Raw genomic sequence first — 24,946 nt, forward strand, 5'->3', positions numbered from 1 at the left:
ATTCATACAAATGTCAAATGCACATAAAGCAAGCTAAATGTATATCTAGCTGGCTATGTTAGCTAGTCAGCTTGTTAAATAACGATGTTCTTTAACTTTGACAGAGAAATATGCATAATCGTTTGTCTCCACATTAACTAACATATTCCTCTTAACTGTAAATGTTTTACATGATTCATTGGGAAGTTATAATTACTTACATTTGTTTACATCCTAGTATTTTTGTCAGCCATTATTCTTGAAGCAACTCTCCAGTGTTGGGTCTCAGCGCTTCATGGGAGTTTTGGGAAACACTTGATAGAAAGTCTGCTCGACGTAGTTCTGTGCCACATGACAATTGTAACGCGCCTTATCATCCCTTCCGTAGCCATGAGGGCAGTGTAGGCAATGAAGCTTGCTTGGTTCCTTGATCTGATCTATAGGCTATTGGCTATGCATCAAAGTAGACTATTTTGCATTGATAAGCAAATATAATCTCAGCAACTGTTCACACAATAAACCAAAAAACATTGTAGCCTTATCATTATCCCCCCCAAAAAAAGTATTTTGTTTAGATGTAATAACTAGTGATTCCAGGTTACTGGTAAAAACCGCTGCGAGATATGTGCTTTTTCTCCACGAGCAAAACATGATGTTCTATTTTTAGCTGATATGGGAGCAAATACATTGAAGCAGCATATCAAATTAGGATAATGTTGTAGATTACACTGGCAAGTATAAGAATATTTGCCAGGGCATATTATTTAATTATAAATCTGATAATTTCACATGAAGATGTGGGAAGCTAAAAGGTTAGCTAGCTTGCAGTGTTTAGCCAACTTGCTAGCAAGGGAAGACAATACTATTTTGCTTTCACAACAAATGAAAAGACAACAAGAAAACCAAAGAATCCACCCAAAAGTATTTTGTTTAGAAGTAATACCTAGTGATTCCAGGCTATTGTGAAATGGTAGACCCTGCTGTAGCCAACTAGCTAGCCATGTGCTTTTTTTCTCTGTGACCAAAACACAACATTCTATTTTTAGCTGATATGGGAACGAATACACAAGCAGCATATCAAACTGGGATAATGTTTTAGGTTACACAGGCAAGTGTAATATATTGCCTGGCATATTTTTTCTTATAAATCTGATTATTTCACATGGAGATGTGGAAAGCTAAAAAGGCGAGCTAGCTTGCAATGTTTTTAGCAAGGCTAAAACCAGCTAGCCAGGCTGCCAGCTAGCTACTACTAGCAAGGAAGGGCGACTCAAAATGAAAAGACAATAATCAAATACTTTGCTATTGCCCCCTTGTGAATGGGAGTGGGATCGGCGAGGATGTCATGTTACCAAAAGGCGCATGCATGCACATAGATCAACAGAGTGGAGCTTGTAGTAACCTTTAGCCCACAGTGCCTCCTCAGCTCTCCCTCCCTCCCTCCCTCTCTCTGTGTATCAGGCTAGCAGTAGAACCACAGGGGCTTATGAGGAGTGTGAGGTTTGGGAGCCGAGCGAACAGAGGCTCTTGATGTGCTGTGTGGGTAAATAAGAACCAGGCCCCAGGCATAGAAGCAGAACAGAGTGGTGCTAGGTCTGGGCTGGCTTGCTGGGACTGATTTATGGAAGGGGAGCAGCAGACGTTCCCAGCAATCTTTTTAATCTGGTTGCCATAGTCGGGAGGCTCCGTGTTGCTTTCTAGAGCCTGAGGAAAGAGAAAGAGAGAGGGAGGTCAAAAAGGAAAGTCAGACTCCCTCTCTGTGAAAACTCACCCGGTCATCCTCTATTCTAGTCTCCGTCCTTCCTTCTAACTGCTGAAATATGTTGATGCACATCAGTAGGCTCTTTTGTTTAACTTTTTCGGGAGGTTTAAGGTAATTTCCTCAATTGTTTATGGTGAGAAACTTGTCAGAACCTTTATTCCTGCAGAGGGAGTGAGAGGGTGGCGGTTGCTTTTACATTGGATGAGTTGCAGACTTCACTTCACACAACAAGGTTATCCGTTGCCATGGAGCTATGCTTACCAGCGGAGTGCCCGTGCTGTTTTACTTCAGACGTGTTTCAAATTGTTTCCCTCTAATCACAAGAACACTGGAGGAGTTTTAATCAATGAGGTTCTTGCACATTTTGTCATTTGTTTCGTAATCTCCTACTCAGCCCTGAGACCCGGTGGTGTTGTGTTCCCTCATTCAAATTCAACAAGGCGCTCTGCCTGGAGAGAAGAAAAAAAAATAAACCTAGTTGGAGGCTGCAGTTGAGTTGATGATTGAGTGTTTTCCATTGGATTTCAGCAGTGGGCTGAATGTGGGTTAGCGTTACATACAGTGCATTCGGAAAGTATTCAGACCCCTTCACTTTTTTCCACATTTTGTTACGTTAGCCTTTTTCTAAAGAATTTTTTTGGGTACTTTTTTAAACAAATCTACACACAATACCTTATAATGACAAAGTTAAAACAGGTTTTGGGAAGGGTACCAAAACATTTCTGCAGCATTGAAGGTCCCCAAGAACACAGTGGCCTCCATCATTCTTAAATGGAAGAAGTTTGGAACCACCAAGACTCTTCCTAGAGCTGGCCGCCCGGCCAAACTGAGCAATCGGGGGAGAAGGGCCTTGGTCAGGTAGGTGACCAAGAACCCAATGGTCACTCTGACAGCGCTCCAGAGTTCCTCTGTAGAGATGGGAGAACCTTCCAGAAGGACAACCATCTCTGCAGCACTCCACCAATCAGGCCTTTAAGGTAGAGTGGCCAGACGGAAGCCAATCCTCAGTAAAAGGCACATGATAGCCCGCTTGGAGTTTGCCGAAAGGCACCTAAAGGACTCTCAGACCATGAGAAACAAGATTCTCTGGTCTGTTGAAACCTAGATTGAACTCTTTGGCCTGAATGCCAAGCGTCACATTTAGAGGAAACCAGGCACCGCTTATCACCTGGCTAATACCATCCCTACGGTGAAGCATGATGGTGGCAGTCATGCTGTGGGGATGTTTTTCAGCGGCAGGGACTGGGAGACTAGTCAGGATCGAGGGAAAGATGAACGGAGTAAAATACAAAAGAGATCCTTAATGAAAACCTGCTCCAGAGCGCTCAGGACCTCGGACTGGGGCGAAGGTTCACCTTCCAACAGGACAACGTCCCTAAGCACACAGCCAAGACAACGCAGGAGTGGCTTTGGGACCAGTCTCTGAATGTCCTTGAATGGCCCAGCCAGAGCCCGACTTGAACCCGATCGAACATCTCTGGAGTGACCTGATAATAGCTGTGCAGCGACACTCCCCATCCAACCTGACAGAGCTTGAGAGGATCTGCAGAGAAGAATGGGAGAAACTCCCCAAATACAGGTGTGCCAAGCTTGTAGCGTCATACCCAAGAAGACTCGAGGCTATAATTGCTGCTAAAGGTGCGTCAACAAAGTACTGAGTAAAGGGTCTGAATACTTATGTAAATGTGATATTTCAGTTTCTTTTAATAAATGTGCAAAATGTCTGAAAAGCTGTTTTTGCTTTGTCATTATGGGGCATTGTGTGTAGATTGAGGGGAAAAAAACGATTTAATCTATTTTAGAATACGGCTGTAACGTAACAAAATAGTGAAAAATTGAAGGGGTCTGAATACTTTTCCCGAATGCACTGGAAGTGTGGTAGTGATATACCCTGCGGCTGCTGTTGAAGCAGCCAGCCTGCACTCTAGGGCTGGGCGATATGGACGAAATATCATATCACAACATTTTTGACGGTATTTTATGTTTTTCAATAATACGTTTTAAATATGCTTTCGGAGTAGTTGAAGGCCCTAGGGTGGCAACACATACATTATAATTTATTTCAATGGGGCTTTCTCCATTTATTCTGTTCAATCCAACTCCAAAAAAATTATAATCTAGGCCTAGTTAATTGTTAGTCATGGAAATATAATGATTATTCTAATTCTATAGATATAGTAGGCATCACCTTGACTACATTGTTTAACATGAAAACAAATGAATAAGCCAGTGAGGAATTACTGACAGGGTAGGAAAACAAAGTTTTCGTCAGTGTTTCCAGGTGAACCTAATTAGATGTTACATTAATGTTTTCATACTTCGTGTAGCTAGCCAAGATATTTATGCTTTGCCTATTCCTCACTGATAAGATACCGTTGCACAAACATGCTTATCTAGGCCTATACCAGCACTGGTACCAGGCAGTGTTAGCTAACTAGCTACGTTTGCTCTGACTCTTAGTACATTTAGCAAGCTAGCTAGCTAGATAACTAGCGATTAGCATTTGCGGCTAACACTCATTATTTTAGCAACACCTTGCTAAGAAAAGACAAACTAGCAGACCGAATGATACACAAACGAATGGTGTAAATATAGAACACTTGCGGAAAGCAGCATGTCACCAACATTGTTGCATCCATCTGACCATGCGGAGTGAATGGCAAGAAAATGCTTGTGACTCCGTGGTCGAGCAACTGCTCTCTCCTTAAGTGACTGGGGGCAGGGCTTGGTGTGGTTAGTGGCATGCATTTAGAGGGATGACTCAAAAAGCAAACGGGGTAAACTATAAAAATTGACATTATACTCGCCGGAGTTGCATATCACGTTTAACAAACCAAACACTGAAATACCATTATAGAAGTAAACTGAAAACTCAAACCGGTCCGTGCGTCAATACCAGTATATAGTAAACTACGGTATACCACCCAGCCCTACTTCACTCTGGGGTTGTTCCAGCCTCTTAGTTGAGCAGAGGCCAGGCAGTCCCAGAGCAGCCTAGGGCAGGGTAAGGGATGGCACACAGGTGGGCTATACGCCTAGATAAGGGTTGTGTGGGTGAGAGAGGGACTAGTGTGTATTGTGTCTGAGGACAGTACACCAAGTCCCATCTATTAACTGTTTGCAGGGTTACGATAATATAAACCAAATGCAGACAAAATGTTATGAATTGTTGTATGCTAAACGCTGTGTCTGTGCCTTTTGCATACGAAGTGAGTCGATGATCATCTCCATGACTCACCTGTGACTGTTTCTGGGCGACAAACATTTAACCCTGTTCTGAAATCCCCAGCATAGATCTAACAGCTGATTTCATCATTCATTCATTACCATCATCTCGTGTGGTGTCTCCTCTCTCTTACTGGCTGTGTCCCAGGAGGATGGACTGCCTTGGCTTTCCCTCTTGGGCTTTTCTGCCTCATCAATGCCTCTGGCTCTTCTGCCTCATCAATGCCTCTGGCTCTACCTCTGGCCCCTGTATGTGTACTTCATTCATGCCCCTCTATGTGCAGAACATACAGTGCGGTCCGGAATTATTGGATCCCTTGATAAAGATGAGCAAAAAAGACTGTATAAAATATAGCTATATTGTATGCACATAAAAAAAGAGATTATTTTATACTAATACAATTGCTCAGAGAAAGAGATTTTGTTTAACAAGTAATAAAAAAATATAAAAAAGATGGGGGTCAAAATGATTGGATCCCCTGTTTTCAATACTCCAGCATCCTCCCCTTGTGAGAATAACGACACTGAGCCTTTTTCTAAAATGTTTTATGAGATTGGAGAACACATTAGGAGGGATCTTAGACCATTCATCTGTACAGAATCTTTCCAGATCCTTGATATCCTTCATCTGCGCTAACAGACTGCCCTCTTCCACTTGCGGCCAAGTGTCAGCCTCCTGGCGGAGTCAACCAGGTTTTTGCCTAAAATGTAAAGTTTGTGATGCTGTTGACCTTAACAAGGGCACCAGGACCAGTGGAAGCAAAATAGCCCCATAACATCAAAAGTACCACCACCATATTTTAAAGTAGGGATGAGGTATTTTCTGCATATGCATTTTTCTTTTGAAGGCCTAACCCACTGCTGGTGTGCGTGGTCAGAGACTTTTTCGTGTCATATGACCATACCATATAGCTCAGTATTTGTACTAGGCTATTTATTAGTCTTTTTTGCTCATCTTTTTCAAAGGATCCAATAATTCCAGACCCCATTGTACATGTACTTCATTGATCCCTGTGGCCCCTGAATGTACAGAACATGTCTATGTATGGATTATGCCCCCAGCCAACCAAACACATAGATCAGGTCACAGAAAGGGCAGAGCACCAAGAGGGACCACGTCAGAGACTTAATAATAATCGGTTAGTCTAGCAATAGTGCTGCCTGCTGCCTCCAGACCAAATATTGCACACCCCCTGGAGACCGAGGTTCGATTCACCGGTCCATCTCGTCTCATCTTCTCCCTCTCTGACGTACCACTGTCTGTGGAAAAAACTTACAATAAAATACAGGTGGGAAAGGGGGTGTAATTGATGTGAGAAAGTGTTGGTGTGGTGCAGTTGTATTAACAGTATCTTAATAGTACATCACATTTTATCAGTGATGTAACATCGTGTTCCTCTCACTCTTGTGTTTCCTGCTGCCTGGTGACCTTCAGTCTTATCTCGGTTGGCAGAGTAGCTGTGTATAACTGCAGAGTGGAGGCCCGAGTGGACTTCCCTACTTCTGAACCACTGTAGATTAATGCCACCAGTCAAGTGGTAAGAATCGTGTTTGTAGTACACATACTTGATGAGAGAATAGACTAGTGTGTTAAGTCAGACATTCCTGCTACTACTACTTGAGAGTGCATTAAAGGATTGTCTGGCTTCTGAACAAAAATATAAACACATCATGCAACAATTTGAACGATTTTACTAAATTAATTAGGCCCTAATCTATGGAATTCACATGACTAGGCAGGGGCACAGCCATGGGTGGGCCTGGCTCCCAAGTGGGTGGGCCTATGTCCACCCTGGCTGGGGAGCCAGGCCCAGCCAATCAGAACGAGTTTTCCCCCACTTTATTACAGACACAACTACTCCTCAGTTTCATCAGCTGTCTGGGTGGCTGGTCTCAGATGATCCCGCAGGTGAAGAAGCCGGATATGGAGGTCCTGGGCAGGCGTGGTTACACGTGGTCTGCGGTTGTGAGGACGGTTGGACATACTGCCAAATTGTCTAAAACGACGTTGGAGGAAGCTTATGGTAGAGAAATTAACATTAAATTATCTGGCAACAGCTCTGGTGGACATTCCTGCAGTCAGCATGCCAATTGCACACTCCCTGAACACTTGAGACATCTGTGGCATTGTGTTGTGTGACAAAACTGCACCAAAAAGTGGCTTTTTGTTGTCCCCAGCACAAGGTGCACCTGTGTAATGATCCGGCTGTTTAATCAGCTTCTTGATATGCCACACCTGTCAGGCGGATGGATTATCTTGGCAAAGGAGAAATGCTCACTAACAGGGATGCAAAACATTTGAGAGAAATAAGCTTTTTGTGCTTATGGAAAATGTCTGGGATATTCTATTTCATCTCATGAAACATGGGACCAACACTTTACATGTTTCATTTATATTTTTGTTCAGCATAGTTAGAGGAAATGACTCTGTTACTATATGTCAGTCTATACAAGCAACTACAAAAGAGGGGGCTCTGTTTGCCTCGGAGACAGGAGGACATACTGTATCACAAGCATGATGTGTCCAGCAGCCCTCAGCATCATCAGTTCAATAATCACAACTATTAGCCTGGCTCAGCCAGAGCACACAGCCACTGACCTTCTCACATGCAAATTCATCAGCCAGTCATTTCTTCTGCTATAATAGGGTTGTATGTAACAGCGGTGTGAAAAATGTGTTTGTATACATTATTGACAGGCCGTCATTATATATAGGAATTAGTTCTTAACTGATTAGTCTGTTTACATGAAAGTTAGGTAAAGTTCATATCCAGTCATGTGTTACGGTATGCATTTAAAATGCCCATTGTCAGTGAAGTGTAAATGCCACGGCCTTGTCATTTGGTGGAATGTAGCTCAGCCCGCCCCAGGCGGGACGTCGTGCTGATCCAAACAAGCCGTTGGCTGGAGTTTGTGTAAATTCTCTGAACATCCCCAGAGACTGTGTGTAGAGTGACTTGCGAGAGAGGAGGGAGGGGGAGCAATGGAAAAAGAGTGAGGGAGAGTGGAAAAAATTGAAAAAAACACTACAGTCTCAACCGATAACCCCCCTCAGTAAAAGCAGAGTGGTACGCCCCAGCGATCTGACAGGCCCAAAAAACTTGCTGTGCTGCTGCGAGTGCCAATCAAAGAGAAGCGCTCGGCAGGGATTACCTTGAGTGACCCCGCATAGATTAGAGTGCATGTGAGATGAGCGATTCTTCATGCGGTTTAAACGGACTGATGACTTGCTTTCCTGGAATATGTGCAGCAGTGCCGGGGACAGGCAGCCCTTCTAAGGAGCTCTGCTATGATGCTGCTATCCTGTCCTGCTGTGTCTGTAGTGCTGCTACCGTTACCACTGCAATGGAGATACTGCTACCGGGGGTCCGGCCAAACTCACGCCTGCTACGCCCATAGGCTGTGGCTTGCTCAGGGGCAAAGGGCTTTTATGACCGACAAATGAATTTGCAGGTATGTCGCGTCTGGCTTTGAAACTAGTACTGTGGTGTGTTGTCGCCCCCCCTAATCTGTCTCGTTCTCACTTTTTCAGTTTCTTTCTCCTCGTGCTCTGTTGCTCTCTCTCCCCCTCTTTCAGTTTCTCCCTCTTTCAGTTTCTTGGGACAGCCACAGTTTCTTGCATTCATGTTTTTTTTCTGTACTGTTGTACAATCACACAGTTGCATAGCTACAGTGCCTGCTTTTTGTTCTTGATGATGTACCCCCCTCCCTCCCTCCCAGGGTGAATGAAAATGAGTGAAGTACATAGGAGGGATCTGAAATAATTATCTGCGCTTGCCCATAGACGATGTTATTGCTCCATAGCCGCCGTCAAAAAATGACAAATATAAAATAGATCGCTACGCATTTGGAGGGCATGCTACGGGAGGGACGAGAGGAATCATGACATTAACTAAATATGTTTAGTGGGGCCAAATCTTTTCGAATAGCCTATTCCACTCTGGTGGAGCTGTGGCATGAAAGATATGTAGTAGTTTAGGCTAGTATCTGTGTGTCTATTATGTGCCGAAGCGCGTACATTGAGCGAGTGACAGTCATCGAGCCTCGCTGGCTGTGCGTCTTGTGATGGGTTGTAAATCATCATGGCAACTCTGCTGTCCTTAGAACTGGATAATTATAAACTGATTTGCAGTTTTCCCTCTTCCTCTTCTCTTATTAGGCCTAGGCTACTATATACGTTTTTAGGTAGGTTGCACATTGCTAGAATAATATGGAAATAGTCCTAGGCCAGCTACATATTTTCATTCATAAACTTTCCACAGCTGTAGCGTAAGTTTTCTTTTGACTTTTCATTAGATTTTTCCATCTTGGTATTGTTTGCTCACTTTCACAGCTTGTGTCCTAAAATATTTGTCATTCAAAATAAACATTTGAATGTGAATAGCATAGACTCCGACTTTTAATAATTATTCCCATTTAAAAGCTGCAACTTTAGGATGTTAAACACTTTATTAGAATAGTTGGGAAAATACTCTTCATAACCAGTGGTGTAAAGTACTTAAGTAAAAACACTTCAAAGTACTACTTAAGTAGTTATTTTGGGGGTATCTGTACTTTACTTTACTATTTATAGTTTTGACTTTTACTTAACTACATTCCTAAAGAAAATTGTGTTTTTTTACTCCATACATTTACCCTGACACCTGAAAGTACTCGTTACATTTTGAATGCTTAGCAGGACAGGAAAATGGTCTAATTCACACACTTATCAAGAGAACATCCCCTAGTCATCCCTACTGCCTCTGATCTGGCGGACTCACTAAACAGTGTGTGTGTTGGAGCGCGCCCCTGGCTATCCGTCTGGTTTGCTTAATATAAGGAATTTGAAATGATTGATACTTTACTTTTGATACTTAAGTATATTTAAAACAAAATACTTTTACACAAGTAGTATTTTACTAGGTGACTTTCAATTTTACTTGTCATTTTCTATTAAGGTAACTTTACTTTTACTTAAGTACGACAATTGGGTACTTTTCCCACCACTGTTCATAACTTTAATTTGCCTTAATGATTTAATGATATTTCAGTTAGTAGTATTAGGCTTTTGGTCGTTTGGTTCGCAACGGAGAGGAGGGATTTTTTTCCTGGCCTCGCATGCATGCATCATTTCGGTCTTACAATGCTTTGCTCCACTGTAAGGTTTGTTGAAATTTCTCATTAGATTTTTATATCTTGCTATTGTTTCTTCTATCTCTTCTCATTATTACCTTAGGCCTCCCAATTTTGGGGGTTATTCAAAAACAACTTAACTTTCTGAGCCTGGAACTCTGTTAGATTCATTAGTTTGATCATGAAATATCACAGCAGTAGAAATATAGCATGCATTAAACTGAAAGAGTGGCTTAATAGGCCAAGTCATATATAAAATGGAGAGAAAAAAAAAAGTGGGCTTCTATAACAATAAGACACGAGTGTCCGCTATAAAAAAATTAATTGACTTTTGCTATTGGCCCAGATCATATCCGAATGCACTGTATACAGTGGGGGAAAAAAGTATTTAGTCAGCCACCAATTGTGCAAGTTCTCCCACTTAAAAAGATGAGAGAGGCCTGTTATTTTCATCATAGGTACACGTCAACTATGACAGACAAAATGAGAAAAGAAACTCCAGAAAATCACATTGTAGGATTTTTAATGAATTTATTTGCAAATGATGGTGGAAAATAAGTATTTGGTCAATAACAAAAGTTTCTCAATACTTTGTTATATACCCTTTGTTTGCAATGACACAGGTCAAACGTTTTCTGTAAGTCTTCAAGGTTTTCACACACTGTTGCTGGTATTTTGGCCCATTCCTCCATGCAGATCTCCTCTAGAGCAGTGATGTTTTGGGGCTGTCGCTGGGCAACACGGACTTTCAACTCCCTCCAAAGATTTTCTATGGGGTTGAGATCTGGAGACTGGCTAGACCACTCCAGGACCTTAAAATGCTTCTTACGAAGCCACTCCTTCGTTGCCCGGGCGGTGTGTTTGGGATCATTGTCATGCTGAAAGACCCAGCCACGTTTCATATTCAATGCCCTTGCTGATGGAAGGAGGTTTTCACTCAAAATCTCACGATACATGGCCCCATTCATTCTTTCCTTTACACGGATCAGTCGTCCTGGTCCCTTTGCAGAAAAACAGCCCCAAAGCATGATGTTTCCACCCCCATGCTTAACAGTAGGTATGGTGTTTTTTGGATGCAACTCAGCATTCTTTGTCCTCCAAACACGACTTTTTTTAACCAAAAAGTTATATTTTGGTTTCATCTGACCATATGACATTCTCCCAATCCTCTTCTGAATCATCCAAATGCACTCTAGCAAACTTCAGACGGGCCTGGACATGTACTGGCTTAAGCAGGGGGACACGTCTGGCACTGCAGGATTTGAGTCCCTGGCGGCGTAGTGTGTTACTGATGGTAGGCTTTGTTACTTTGGTCCCAGCTCTCTGCAGGTCATTCACTAGGTCCCCCCGTGTGGTTCTGGGATCTTTGCTCACCGTTCTTGTGATCATTTTGACCCCACGGGGTGAGATCTTGCGTGGAGCCCCAGATCGAGGGAGATTATCAGTGGTCTTGTATGTCTTCCATTTCCTAATAATTGCTCCCACAGTTGATTTCTTCAAACCAAGCTGCTTACCTATTGCAGATGCAGTCTTCCCAGCCTGGTGCAGGTCTACAATTTTGTTTCTGGTGTCCTTTGACAGCTCTTTGGTCTTGGCCATAGTGGAGTTTGGAGTGTGACTGTTTGAGGTTGTGGACAGGTGTCTTTTATACTGATAACAAGTTCAAACAGGTGCCATTAATACAGGTAACGAGTGGAGGACAGAGGAGCCTCTTAAAGAAGAAGTTACAGGTCTGTGAGAGCCAGAAATCTTGCTTGTTTGTAGGTGACCAAATACTTATTTTCCACCATAATTTGCAAATAAATTTATTAAAAATCCTACAATGTGATTTTCTGGATTTTTTTTCTCTCAATTTATCTGTCATAGTTGACGTGTACCTATGATGAAAATTACAGGCCTCTCTCATCTTTTTAAGTGGGAGAACTTGCACAATTGGTGGCTGACTAAATACTTTTTCCCCCCACTGTATATACACACTACCGTTCAAAAGTTTGGGGTCACTTAGAAATGTCCTTGTTTTCCATGAAAGAATACATGAAATTAGTGAGTAGGAAATATAGCAAAATGTATAGGAAATGTAGTCATTGACAAGGTTAGAAATAATGATTTTTAATAAAAATAATAATTGTGTCCTTCAAACTGCTTCATCAAATAATCCTCCATTTGCAGCAATTACAGCCTTGAAGACCTTTGGCATTCTAGTTGTCAATTTGTTGAGGTAATCTGAAGAGATTTCACCCCATGCTTCCTGAAGCACCTCCCACAAGTTGGATTGGCTTGATGGGCACTTCTTACGTACTATACGGTCAAGCTGCTCCCACAACAGCTCAATAGGGTTGAGATCTGGTGACTGTGCTGGCCACTCCATTATAGACAAAATACCAGCTGACTGCTTCTTCCCTAAATAGTTATTGCATAGTTTGGAGCTGTGCTTTGGGTCATTGTCCTGTTGTAGGAGGAAATTGGCTCCAATCAAGCGCCGTCCACAGGGTATGGCATGGCGTTGCAAAATGGAGTGATAGCCTTACTTCTTCCAGATCCATTTTACCCTGTACAAATCTCCCACTTTACCACCACCAAAGCACCCCCAGACCATCACATTGCCTCCACCATGCTTGACAGATGGCATCAAGCACTCCTCCAGCATCTTTTTATTTGGTATGCGTCTCACAAATGATGTTCTTTGTGATCCGAACACCTCAAACTTCGATTTGTCTTTCCATAACACTTTTTTCCAATCTTCCTCTGTCCAGTGTCTGTTATTTTGCCCATCTTTTCTTTTTATTGGCCAGTCTGAGATATGGCTTTTTCTTTGCAACTCTGCCTAGAAGGTCAGCATCCCGGAGTCGCCTCTTCACTGTTGAAGTTGAGACTGGTGTTTTGCGGGTACTATTTAATGAAGCTGCCAGTTGAGGACCTGTGAGGCGCCTGTTTCTCTTGCTCAGTTGTGCACCGGGCCCTCCACTCCTCTTTCTATTCTGGTTAGAGCCAGTTTGCGCTGTTCTGTGAAGGGAGTAGTACACAGCGTTGTACGAGATCTTAAGTTTCTTGGCAATTTCTCGCATGGAATAGCCTTCATTTCACAGAACAAGAATAGACTGACGAGTTTCAGAAGAAAGTTCTTTGTTTCTGGCCATTTTGAGCCTGTAATCGAACCCACAATTGCTGATGCTCCAGATACTCAACTAGTCTCAAGAAGGCCAGTTTTATTGTATCTTTAATCAACACAACAGTTTTCAGCTGTGCTAACATAATTGCAAAAGGGTTTTCTAATGATCAATTAGCTTTTTAAAATGATAAACTTGGATTAGCAAACACAACGTGCCATTGGAACATAGGACTGATGGTTGCTGATACTGGGCCTCTGTACGCCTATGTAGATATTCCATTAAAACGTTTCCAGCTACAATAGCCATTTACAACATTAACAATGTCTACACTGTATTTCTGATCAATTTGATGTCATTTTAATGGACAAAAAAAGTATATACACGGTACCAGTCAAAAGTTTGGACACACCTACTCATTCCAGGGTTTTTCTTTATTTTTACTATTTTCTACATTGTAGAATAATTTGAAGACATCAAAACTATGAAATAACACATATGGAATCATGTAGTAACAAAAAAAGTGTTCAACAAATCAAAATATATTTTATATTTGAGATTCTTCAAAGTAGCCACCCTTTGCCTTGATGACAGATTTGCACGCTCTTGGCATTCTCTCTACCAGCTTCATGAGGTAGTCACCTGGAATGCATTTCAATTAACAGGTGTGCATTGTTAAAAGTTAATCTGTGGAAATTCTTTCTGTCCTTAATGCGTTTGAGCCAATCAGTTGTGTTGTGACAAGGTAGGGGTGGTATACAGAAGATAGCCCTATTTGGTAAAAGACCAAGTCCATATTATGGCAAGAACAGCTCAAATAAGCAAAGAGAAACGACAGTCCATCATTAATTTAAGACATGAAGGTCAGTCAATCCGGATTTTTTTTGAAAGTTTCTTCAAGTGCAGTCGCAAAAACCATCAAGCACTATGAGGAAACTGGCTCTCATGAGGACCGCCACAGGAAAGGAAGACCCAGAGTTACATCTGCTGCAGAGGTTGAGTTCATTACAGTTAATTGCACCTCAGATTGCAGCCCAAATAAATGCTTCAGAGTTCAAGTAACAGACACATCTCAACATCAACTGTTCAGAGGAGACTGCGTGAATCAGGCCTTCATGGTCAAATTGCTGCAAAAAAAAACTACTACTAAAGGCCACCAATAAGAAGAAGAGACTTGCTTGGGCCAAGAAACACGAGCAATGGACATTAGACCGGTAGAAATTTGTCCTTTGGGCTGATGAGTCCACATTTTTAGATTTCTGGTTCCAACCGCTGTGTCTTTGTGAGATGCAAAGTAGGTGAACGGATGATCTCCGCATGTGTGGTTCCCACCGTGAAGCATGGAGGAGGAGGTGTGATGGTGTGGGGGTGCTTTGCTGGTGACACTTTCAGTGATTTATTTAGAATTCAATGCACACTTAACCAGCATGGTTACCACAGCATTCTGCAGCGATACGCCACCCCATCTGGTTTGCACTTAGCGGGACTATCATTTGTTTTTCAACAGGACAATGACCCAAAAACACCTCCAGGCTGTGTACGGGCTATTTGACCAAGAAGGAGAGTGATTGAGTGCTGCATCAAATGACCTGGCCTCCACAATCACCTGACCTCAACCCAATTGAGATGGTTTGGGATGAGTTGGACCGCAGAGTGAAGGAAAAGAAGCCAACAAGTGCTCAGCATATGTGGGAACTCCTTCAAGACTGTTGGAACAATATTCCTCATGAAGCTGGTTGAGAGAATGCCAAGAGTGTGCAAAGCTGTCATCTAGGCAAAGGGTGGCTGCTTTGAAGAATCTAAAATATATTTTGGCTACTATATGATTCCATATGTGTTATTTCATCGTTTTGATGTCTTCACTATTATTCTACAATGTAGAAAATAGTAAAAAAAAAAAAAAAAAAAACTTGAATGAGTAGGTGTGTCCCAACTTTTGACTGGGACTGTATGTTTTATATAGACCTGCATTAGTAGTTAGTACCTCATAGTTATTGCATTAAAAGTGATTGCATTAAAACGCCATCAAATTGAATACTGGAGAAAAGCATTCACAAAAAGTATACACATTACACTTGTATTTCCAAAATGGCTGTCTATCCACCAGACCCGTTGTGTGTCCCTCTGCTTGGCTGCCTGCATGTTGAAATGGATCCTGACTGGAATAGCTGTTATTTCATGAGGTGACAGAGGCTGCTGACCTTCTCCTCCAGCCACGTCCTCCAGGGCCAAAGGGCGTGTGTGTGTGTGTCATGGAGTCGTAAAGGTGACCTAGAGAGGAGTTCAGTTCACTGGGCTGTAACTAAGTCCCAATGCAGGTTACATGGGAATTTCTACCCCCACTAAAAGCCACACAGATGTTACTCTAGTCAGGAAGGCGGCAGACTTCTACACAGACAGCAGGAGAAGAAATTAAATGTAATTGTAGGGAAATTAGTCAGCGCTATTGCCACGTCTTTCTTTTACACTACTTCAATAATGCCTGCTCCTGTTGAACATGCAATGGCAAGAAGTGGTTTACCTCCCTTGTTCTTTTCTTCTTTGTAATCACTTGGCAGTGAATGTTCATCTAGCAGCAGTCAAGCAGAACCCATTAGCTTTGGATAGCGACGCCAAGAGAGCCAAGCCTTCAGAGCCTAAATGACCAGGTGCCTACTTGGCACGGTTACCTGGAGCATGACATGAAGTGGGAGAGTGGATGAGCCACTGTATTTGAGTTAGACATGTGTTCAAATACTATTTGAGTCTTTCAAATACTTCGCGTGTTTGGTCTAGCCCACCTGGAGTGCCAGATGGACAGGTTTTGCTGTTTTGCAAGCTCAATAAAGCACAGCGTATTTGAACCCAGGTCTGGAGTCCAGTGCAGTGGAGGACAGAAATTCTAGTAAGTTTGTTATCTAATTGGATTAGCCTATTGGATCATTGGATTGTAAAAGGTCAAACTGAACTGTAGGTAGGTGGGTTAGATGGCTTGCGGTAGATGGTAGATAAGTATTTTCTGCGAAGTTAATTCTTTTTTTCTTTGCTCTCTTGGAGAGGAAACCAAATCTGACTGAATTGTACATGGTGAGTGTGTTCTGAAAGGGTTATTCAGTTTTTTCCGCTCATTTGAGTTAAAGGTCATACCAAACTGAATTGTAGGGAAATAGGTAGGTTGAATAGCTAGCAGTAGATAGTAGTGTGTTTTTGAACGGTCTATTCTCCTCCCTTTCCTCATTTACAGTTTGTTGATAACAGCAAGTGTGTGTGTTTGAAAGATCTCTCTGATGCCCCATTAAACTCCAGGTTAGGAAAAGGAAAATATTAGCTTGTGGTTGTCATTTCCTAACTCAAACAGCACTAGGGAATCAGTGAAAAGAAGGTGAGAGAGGGGGGGGGAATTAAAACTCAGACCAGGTCAGGGCGGGGAAAAAACTCCATCTAAAAACCTGGCAAACAGGGCTCCATTGAGTTTTGGAGAACATCAGTTGTGTGGAAGCAACACTGGAAGCACTTGAGCAGAATGGGGAGAGAAGACAGGAATGCCATCGTGGTGCCCAGATGGCCTCTAAAATAAACACGGGTGATCCCTGACCCCACCAGGACTGCTCTAGTGTGGAGGAATAACTGTGGTACAGAAAACCGAAACCTTTCAAATGGAGTTTAACAGGTGGTATTACCTGAATGTGTCCAAAAGGAACAGAGATTTTTGTTGTTGCAAAATAATTTCAGTTTTTTTGCTGAACACAACCTATGTCTACTTGGCCAAATGGTCTCTCGGATCTGTCTGTAGATGGAGCCCACCACTAATGTCTGTCTTCATACATTCAAATTCATCCTTGTCCCTCTTCCTGCTTTTTAAATGATAATGTCCCTCTTCCTGCTAAAATGTAAATGTAAATGTAAATGATCTCCTTATCTTCTCTGCCTTTCTCTCTTTTTCTACTATTTTCTCTCTCGTTCTCTTTCTCTCTTGCTCTCGCTCATTTTCTATTGTCTTCTCTCTCTGGCTCCTTTTATCTTCTCTGCCTCATTCCCCCTCTCCTCTGCCGCACCACTGAGTTTTGAAATTCCTTGGCCCCATCCGGTACCAGTATGGGATGTTTGGCTTGGCATAGCCAGACATGTTCCAGCACAGCACTTTCGTGGAACAGGCAGAGGAGGGAGGTAGTCTGTGGTGTCCTGCGCCAGCAATGATAATAAAGAACGTTGCTGTATTCTCAATCACGCAGTGGGACTTGTCTTCAGACCTGTATCTGACTCGGGAGTTCTGCTAACTAGTATCTACTGCTTTTAGTGAATACATTGAAAACTATTACCAGTAAATATGTACAGTATGTAATGTATGCTTATGTGTTATGAACATTCACTATGTGAATATATATAAATGTGTACTTTAGTATTTATAAACAAAAATGCAACGTTAAGATCCTTCCCATCATCGGTGCATCAGTATTGACCTTTGTAGCCAAAAGTGATATTGATTGGTGGCTGCAAAAGTAAATCTTGGTTTGTACAGTATCTGTATTCATGCTGTAAGCTAATGTGATTATTAGTTGTCATGGGCAATCATAATGACTTGAATGATTGATCATATGAACTCTGCTTTCTATAAGTTGGGTTGTGTTGGGGTGGTTGTGGGTTCAGGACCCGGACACCCTCTCATCACCCCATCTATTACAGTGTAATTCTCTTCATTTAGTCATGTGAGGCCTTTGATTTTCTACAAAGGCTGAATCCGGGGGGGAACAATAGCATGTATTGTGCTTATGTTGTGTGTGTGTGTGTGTGTGTCATGATCCTGTGGACACCCTCTCCATGTGAAGATCATCAAAGGAAGCATAGTCATAATCTTATCTACAATGGGTGCATGACCAGGCTGTTAAACTCCACTCCACTTTCCCTCTGTCCGGTTGCCTTTCTTTTCTTATCTGGTTAGCGTTGAGGAAATTGGACTGCCTGGTAAGCGGGGGAATAACCCTAGGGAAGTTAGGCTAGCTCATCACATTATGACATAGTACTGTTGTTGACGCAGTGGGGCAGTCTGTCTGCTCTCTCATTAGTCTGAAGAATTAAGCAGCAGTATGCATCTTTCACAGTGAACCGTTGGCATCTTTCAGTGAATTTTATCGTCTTTCACAGTGAGCCTTTTAGCGTCTTTCACAGTGAGCCTTTAGCATCTTTCACTGAACTTTTTGTATCTTTCACAGTGAACTTTTAGCAGTCTTCTGTATCTATAACGGGTCAGATGGTGTGAGTCTGGATGATTGCTGCAACAGTAAAGGTACAGTTGAAGTCGGAAGTTTACATACACTTAGGTTGGAGTCATTTAAAACTCGTTTTTCAACCACTTCACAAATGTCTTGTTAACAAACTATAGTTTTGGCAAGTCGGTTAGGACATCTACTTTGTGCATGACACAAGTAATTTTTCCAACAATTGTTTACAGACAGATTATTTCATTTACGATTAACTATTTCACAATTCCAGTGGGTCAAAAGTTTACATACACTAAGTTGACGGTGCCTTTAAACAGCTTGGAAAATTCCATAAAATGTCATGGCTTTAGAAGCTGATAGGCTAATTGACATCATTTGAGTCAATTGGAGGTGTACCTGTGGATGTATTTCAAGGCCTACCTTCAAACTCAGTGCCTCTTTGCTTGGGAAAATCAAAAGAAATCAGCCAAGACCTCAGAAAAAAATTGTAGACCTCCACAAGTGTGATTCATCCTTGGGAACAATTTCCAAACGCCTGAAGGTAGCACGTTCATCTGTACAAACAATAGTACGCAAGTATAAACACCATGGGACCACGCAGCCGTCATACCGCTCAGGAAGGAGACGCGTTCTGTCTCCTAGAGATTAACGTACTTTGGTGCGAAAAGTGCAAATCAATCCCAGAACAACAACAAAGGACCTTGTGAAGATGCTGGAGGAAACCGGTACAAAAGTATCTATATCCACAGTAAAACCAGTCCTATATCAACACAACCTGAAAGGCCGCTCAGCAAGGAAGAAGCCACTGCTCCAAAACCGCCATAAAAAAGCCAGACTACGGTTTGCAACTGCACATGGTAACAAAGATCGTACTTTTTGGAGAAATGTCCTCTGGTCTGATGAAACAAAAATAGAACTGTTTGGCCATAAGGACCATAGTTATGTTTGGAGGAAAAAGGGGGTGCTTGCAAGCTGAAGAACACCATCCCAACCGTGAAGCACAGGGGTGGCAGCATCATGCTGTGGGGGTGCTTTGCTGCAGGAGGGACTGGTGCACTTCACAAAATAGATGGCATCATGAGGAACGAAAATGATGTGGATATATTGAAGCAAAATCTCAAGACATCAGTCAGGAAGTTAAAGCTTGGTCGCAAATGGGTCTTCCAAATGGACAATGACCCCAAGCATACTTCCAAAGTTGTGGCAAAATGGCTTAAGGACAACAAAGTCAAGGTATTGGAGTGGCCATCACAAAGCCCTGACTTCAATCCTATAGAAAATGTGTGGGCAGAACTGAAAAAGCGTGTGCGAACAAGGAGGCCTACAAACCTGACTCAGTTACACCAGCTCTGTCAGGAGGAATGGGCCAAAATTCACCCAACTTATTGTGGGAAGCTTGTGGAAGGCTACCTGAAACGTTTGACCCAAGTTAAACCATTTGAAGGCAATGCTACCAAATACTAATTAAGTGTATGTAAACTTCTGACCCACTAGGAATGTGATGAAATAAATAAAAGCTGAAATAAGTCATTCTCTACAATTATTCTGACGTAAAATAAAGTGGTGATCCTAACTGACCTAAGACAGGCAATCTTTACTAGGATTAAATGTCAGGAATTGTGAAAAACTGAGTTTAAATGTATTTGGCTAAGGTGTATGTAAACTTCCGACTTCAACTGTAGATGGATTTAACTGCTGTTTGATTTGTAGCTTCGCTTGGCCTGAGAATGCATTAATAGGCCATGAAATGGTATATCATATCCGAAATAAACCGTAGGTCGCTCTAAGATTTATAGGTCCGTCACTATATTGCTTTGTGAAGGGTTCTGAGTTGCGAATGGTAATGAAGATATTGAGAACAAACGCTTGAATCCAATTCAAGTCTTTGAATTTACATCGCAATGGAAGGATCGTGCTCAGACGAAACACCTTGCCAAACAAGTTTTACACCTCATATACTGTCAACTTAAACATGTTCATTTGTCTCATCATTTGTCAAGTACAGAAACACCTATACATTCTCATTGATCATTTACATGAACACTTTGTGAATTGGTCAACATGGCAACATATGGCTTCTAGACAGTACTGAAGGTTGTGTATGCATTGGTACATTTTATCTTCTTAGTTCTCTGTGAGACGTCCAAAGCGGCCCAAACCTTCCCGAGATGAGTTACCTATTCACACACACAATTAACATACTACTATGTGTTGTGTTCAAATGGATATTAGAAGTGTGTTTTGGGCATATTACAGAAATACACATATTATACACATATTACACTGTCACTGCATGTTATTTTTCATCCTGAATCCTTTCTTTCCTAAAGGGTGTTATTCTGGCGCACCACTATTATGTTGTTGCCTTAAAAGGAAAGTGGGTCATGGCGAGCTGCTTTAGCTGTGTGCCTCATTAACCCCACTCACTCAGTCACGAAATAGGAATTCAAACATGCCCAGACCTTTAAAACTAGACGTGAATGAGCAGTGGGCTGCCTTTTTGTAAACTTTCTGGCCCAGATTGAACTGCGTCATCATGATGAACTTGCATAGACTAGAGTGCTCTCTGTCTGGCATCATGAGAGTCTAGAGAATCTCCCTATTTGATCACTCTGGTCAAGAGTTGGCATGTGTATATATTTATACTTTTTAAAATAGTAAAAACAAATTATCCTTGTGTTTTTTCTAGCAAATAACACGATCCTCGCAAGAAGACAAGTCAGACGATAAACCCGAAGAGGACAAATCGGAGAAGTCAGAGAAAAAAGAGGACGAGCAGAATAAGGAAGAGGAAGAGAAAGATGAAAAGGAGGACTCCAGGTGAGTGTTGAATAGCTCTGTGTGTGCGTATAAACGTGGGCATGGGTTTCCCACAGGTACTGCTGTTAGTCCTGGCTAAAGTCAGCCTCTGGCCTGGTCCGCCTCTGACACTTTTAGGGAGAATCTGTACCTCCCAGTAAATGTTTGCCCTCAGTTGAGGCGACAGGAACTCTGGAGCCTTATCACAGGGATCAGCATCCCTCATAGATGTGTTGTAAATTAGGCCATAGAGAGAGTGCGAGCGGGAGAGAACCACTGCCCTTCTCTGGCGTGATGGACAGGCTGACCAAACCACCCACCACCCGCTGCTTTCAGTGTTCCATTGATAACTTGTGTCCTCTCCTTCGAATGTTCTACTCCAATTAATTTTGAGATGGAGAAAGAATGAGAAGAATTGAGGAAAGGCGAATTGAAAAAGAGCCACTGACTCTTAAGAGGCAGACATCTTGACCCCAGGACTCTGATCCTTTAGCCAGATGACTCCCTGCCTTTTTACCCAGCTGGATCAGTGGGCAGCAGTTAGTCATAACTCATGTGTCCTAACCAACCACTAAATGAGAAATGCAAGTGCCTGTAAAAAAAAAAACCTGCTAATGAAAATGTATTTTATTTAGATTTTGATTGGACTATTATTTTGATTTTCCTAAGAATTCAGCTGTGCAAATAATAGGCTTGTACAGTTAATGAAAATGTCCATTGCGGAGGAATTGAATAAAATAAAACAATCCCTTCTCTTGTCTCCTCCAGGGACATCGGCAAAGACAAAGACAAGTGTGACGGCGGGGAGGACGAGGACTGTAAGGAGCAGAGCACGCCACGCGGCAGGAAGACCGCCAACAGCCAGGGCCGGCGCAAGGGAAGGATCACCACGCGCTCCATGGCCAATGAGGCTGCCTCTGTGGCGGCCGAGGAACCACCGCCACCCGCCCCCGAGCCTGCCTTGCCCACCGAGCCCCCTCAGCTCCCCAAACCTGAGCCTACTACCCAGAAGGCTATGAGAGAGCCCACCAAATCTGCAACGGGGGAACCCCCCATGGACCCTAACAGAGGAGGTAAGCACCTCGGCTATTCTACGCTTTTATTAGCCTACTACCATCCCCTCTTTCTTTTTTTTTATGAAGATGCATCTCAAAAAGATAGAGGAGGAGACTTACGCTTACTAAGGTGGTTTACTAGTTTTATGGGTATGTTGTATTTGTGACCATGGGACTTAGTAGATAATATAACTCTCTACTCCTGTCCACTCGCGGTATTGATCCTCGGTTATGAAAGTTTGAACGAGTGTGTGGAGTGCGAACTGTGGCTTCATGATTATCTTATGTGAGAGATCAGCTGTTGTGTGTTTTTATCCTGGAAAGGCCCTGAAATATAATAGCATTGTGAGGATGCTGTTATAGGTCACTGCTGTAGAAGAGGGCGGCACAACTTGAGAGCCTAAACAAGTCCCAATGGTCATGCAGCTGAGCTGAAACACCTCTAGCTTCAAGAAAAACACCACCACATACCATATAAACAACCCCAATTACCTTTACACACACACACACACGTGATAGGGTGGTCAGTTAACAACTGGGGTCAGTTCCATTCATTAGCTATATTTCTAAATAAGGAATTGTCAGCTCTATTCATTAGCTACATTTATATCTGTAATGTCACCGTTCTGAATGCATCCCTGGTTCACCAGGTTCAGGTTGTTGTTGTTTTGCTCCTCAACACAATGCCATAACAGACTTCTATCTCTCACTTCTGTAACCCAGCCAGGGGTTCGGTCTCAGTCTAGCCCTAGCCTATACCCTAGCCATCATCACCATGGCAATAGTGTGGTGTCTGGGGTGGACCTGTTGTCATGGCTCCTCACAGCTGTACTTCAGCCTAGCCACTTAATTTGTCCTTGTGCTGCTCTGAGAGCTTATTTTGATGTTTGTGTGCTGAATGTCAGACAGACAGTGCAGGCCCAGGGCTCTAACCAGAACATTCAAGCAAACACAAAAGTATTTTAGAAAGGTCAATTTAGGCTACATCCTTGAATGGATAATCAATTATTCCATTCTAATCTATCTCAGAAAGGTGAATATCCATCCAAGGAAGTAAAATCAAATTGTATTATTTTTCAAGGAATTTTGATTTTTTCAGTCTTTATGGCTGATTCTGTATTAACCAAAAGCTACATGTTGTGCTGTCCTTCCCTCCTCTCTGCTCTGTGTCTTAAGTCTGCACCTTATTTCCCAGTCAGTCTGTCAACCCCCTGACCCCCCTTGGCTCTGGTGCATCAGGGATTTGCATAGGCCCATGTCAGGTTCAATCTTTTGAAATGACTGACTGCTGAGCAGACTGTGCTTGTCTCCTCTCCTGATTCACTGGGGATTCACAGCCTCCGTGCTGGTTTTGTGTGTGTGTGTGTGTGTGTGTGTGTGTGTGTGTGTGTTAGGCTTGGGCGGTATCCAGATTGTCATACCTTCATATCTTGTGCCATCCTGAGCTATTCTGTAATACCAGCACTGAACACAAGGGGCGCTATTTTCAAACCCCACTGAGCCTCTGTAATCCGAAGGGTAGCAATGTTAACAAGTACATGTAAAATCCCATAGAGAATGCTAACGAGCGCATTGCGAACATTTTATACGTCCTCTGACTTACACTATTTGCAGAACAGACATCCCAGCTCAAAGTTATACAAGTAACAAAAAAATGCTACTCACAGTTTGCTGCACGCACAAAACAAATATTAGATCCAGGAGGGGATTCTCTGCTTTTACCAAGAGAAGCTTGATTTTGGAAGAAGCTAACCATTTAGCTAGATAGCTAACTAGCTACTAAATCAGCAAACCAAAAGCACAACTGCATTTAGCACATTTTACACTGTTAACTTAGTAGTTATAAGACATCTAGCTGGCTAACATTTAGTTGTGAATTCCAAACTGTAACTAGGTCACCTGGCGCATTCTGCACAAGAGTGAGTAACTCTCAAGGCTCCGGTCTCTCGTCGTTGTGTGCTTGTAAACAAACACCACGTGACTGGGGACTACCGGTAAGCTTCATAATGATAAATTATGTGACAGGTGAAATTAATAATGCGATCTTCTTTCTCTCCTAATGTATTGCACAAGTTAACTGCAGGTATTTGCTTAAAAATTAGCTACAAATATTCAAATTTATAAAAATACTTCAAATAAATAGTAGCTCAGTTGGTAGAGCATGGCGCTTGCAACGCCAGGGTTGTGGGTTCGTTTCCCACGGGGGGCCAGTATGAAAATGTATGCACTCACTAACTGTAGGTCGCTCTGGATAAGAGCGTCTGCTAAATGACTGAAATGTAAATGTATTGAAAAACCATCCTGTGGCTATTTCCAAATACCCCGGGATACGGTATATACGGTATATCACCCAAGCCTAGTGTTTGTGTGTTTTAAAACCTGGTTTGATCTCATTAGGAGTCACAGAGGGGGTCCCTGTCTGTTGTAGCCTCCTACTCTGTATTTATAACTATATGTATGCATCTGAAATGGCACCCTATGGGCCCCTATTCCCTATATAGTGCTCTACTATTGACCAGAGCCCTATGGGCCGGGTCAAAAGCAGTCCATTATATAGGGAATAGGGGGCCATTTTGGACTGACCCTATCTCTTCAAAGAGCCAGGCGAGATTAATGACCTGCCCACCTCCCTGGATCTTAACAGGCCAGATGGGGGCACGAGGGAATGGGGGTAAGATTAGGCGAACACGTTGAACGTACCACGGGACA

At 42.5% G+C, this 24,946-nt stretch overlaps 1 protein-coding gene across 6 annotated transcripts in view; it reads left to right on the forward strand.

Annotated features, from left to right (window-relative positions):
- The window catches only part of LOC311142499 (nuclear receptor corepressor 1-like), a 127,629-nt gene that overhangs the window by 57,789 nt on the left and 44,894 nt on the right, over positions 1-24,946 (forward strand). For 5 of the 6 annotated variants that reach the window (XM_084178148.1, XM_084178150.1, XM_084178149.1 and 2 more), the window contains exons 15-16: positions 21,073-21,203; positions 21,951-22,255. In XM_084178148.1, the coding sequence (XP_084034274.1) occupies positions 21,073-21,203; positions 21,951-22,255 (436 nt within the window). Of the gene's footprint in view, positions 1-18,374; positions 18,449-21,072; positions 21,204-21,950; positions 22,256-24,946 lie in introns of those variants that run through there. The other variant, XM_084178153.1, reaches the window with a different exon arrangement.

The sequence above is a fragment of the Coregonus lavaretus genome (genome assembly GCF_964263955.1).
Source record: "Coregonus lavaretus genome assembly, chromosome: 15".
NCBI lineage: Eukaryota > Metazoa > Chordata > Actinopteri > Salmoniformes > Salmonidae > Coregonus > Coregonus lavaretus.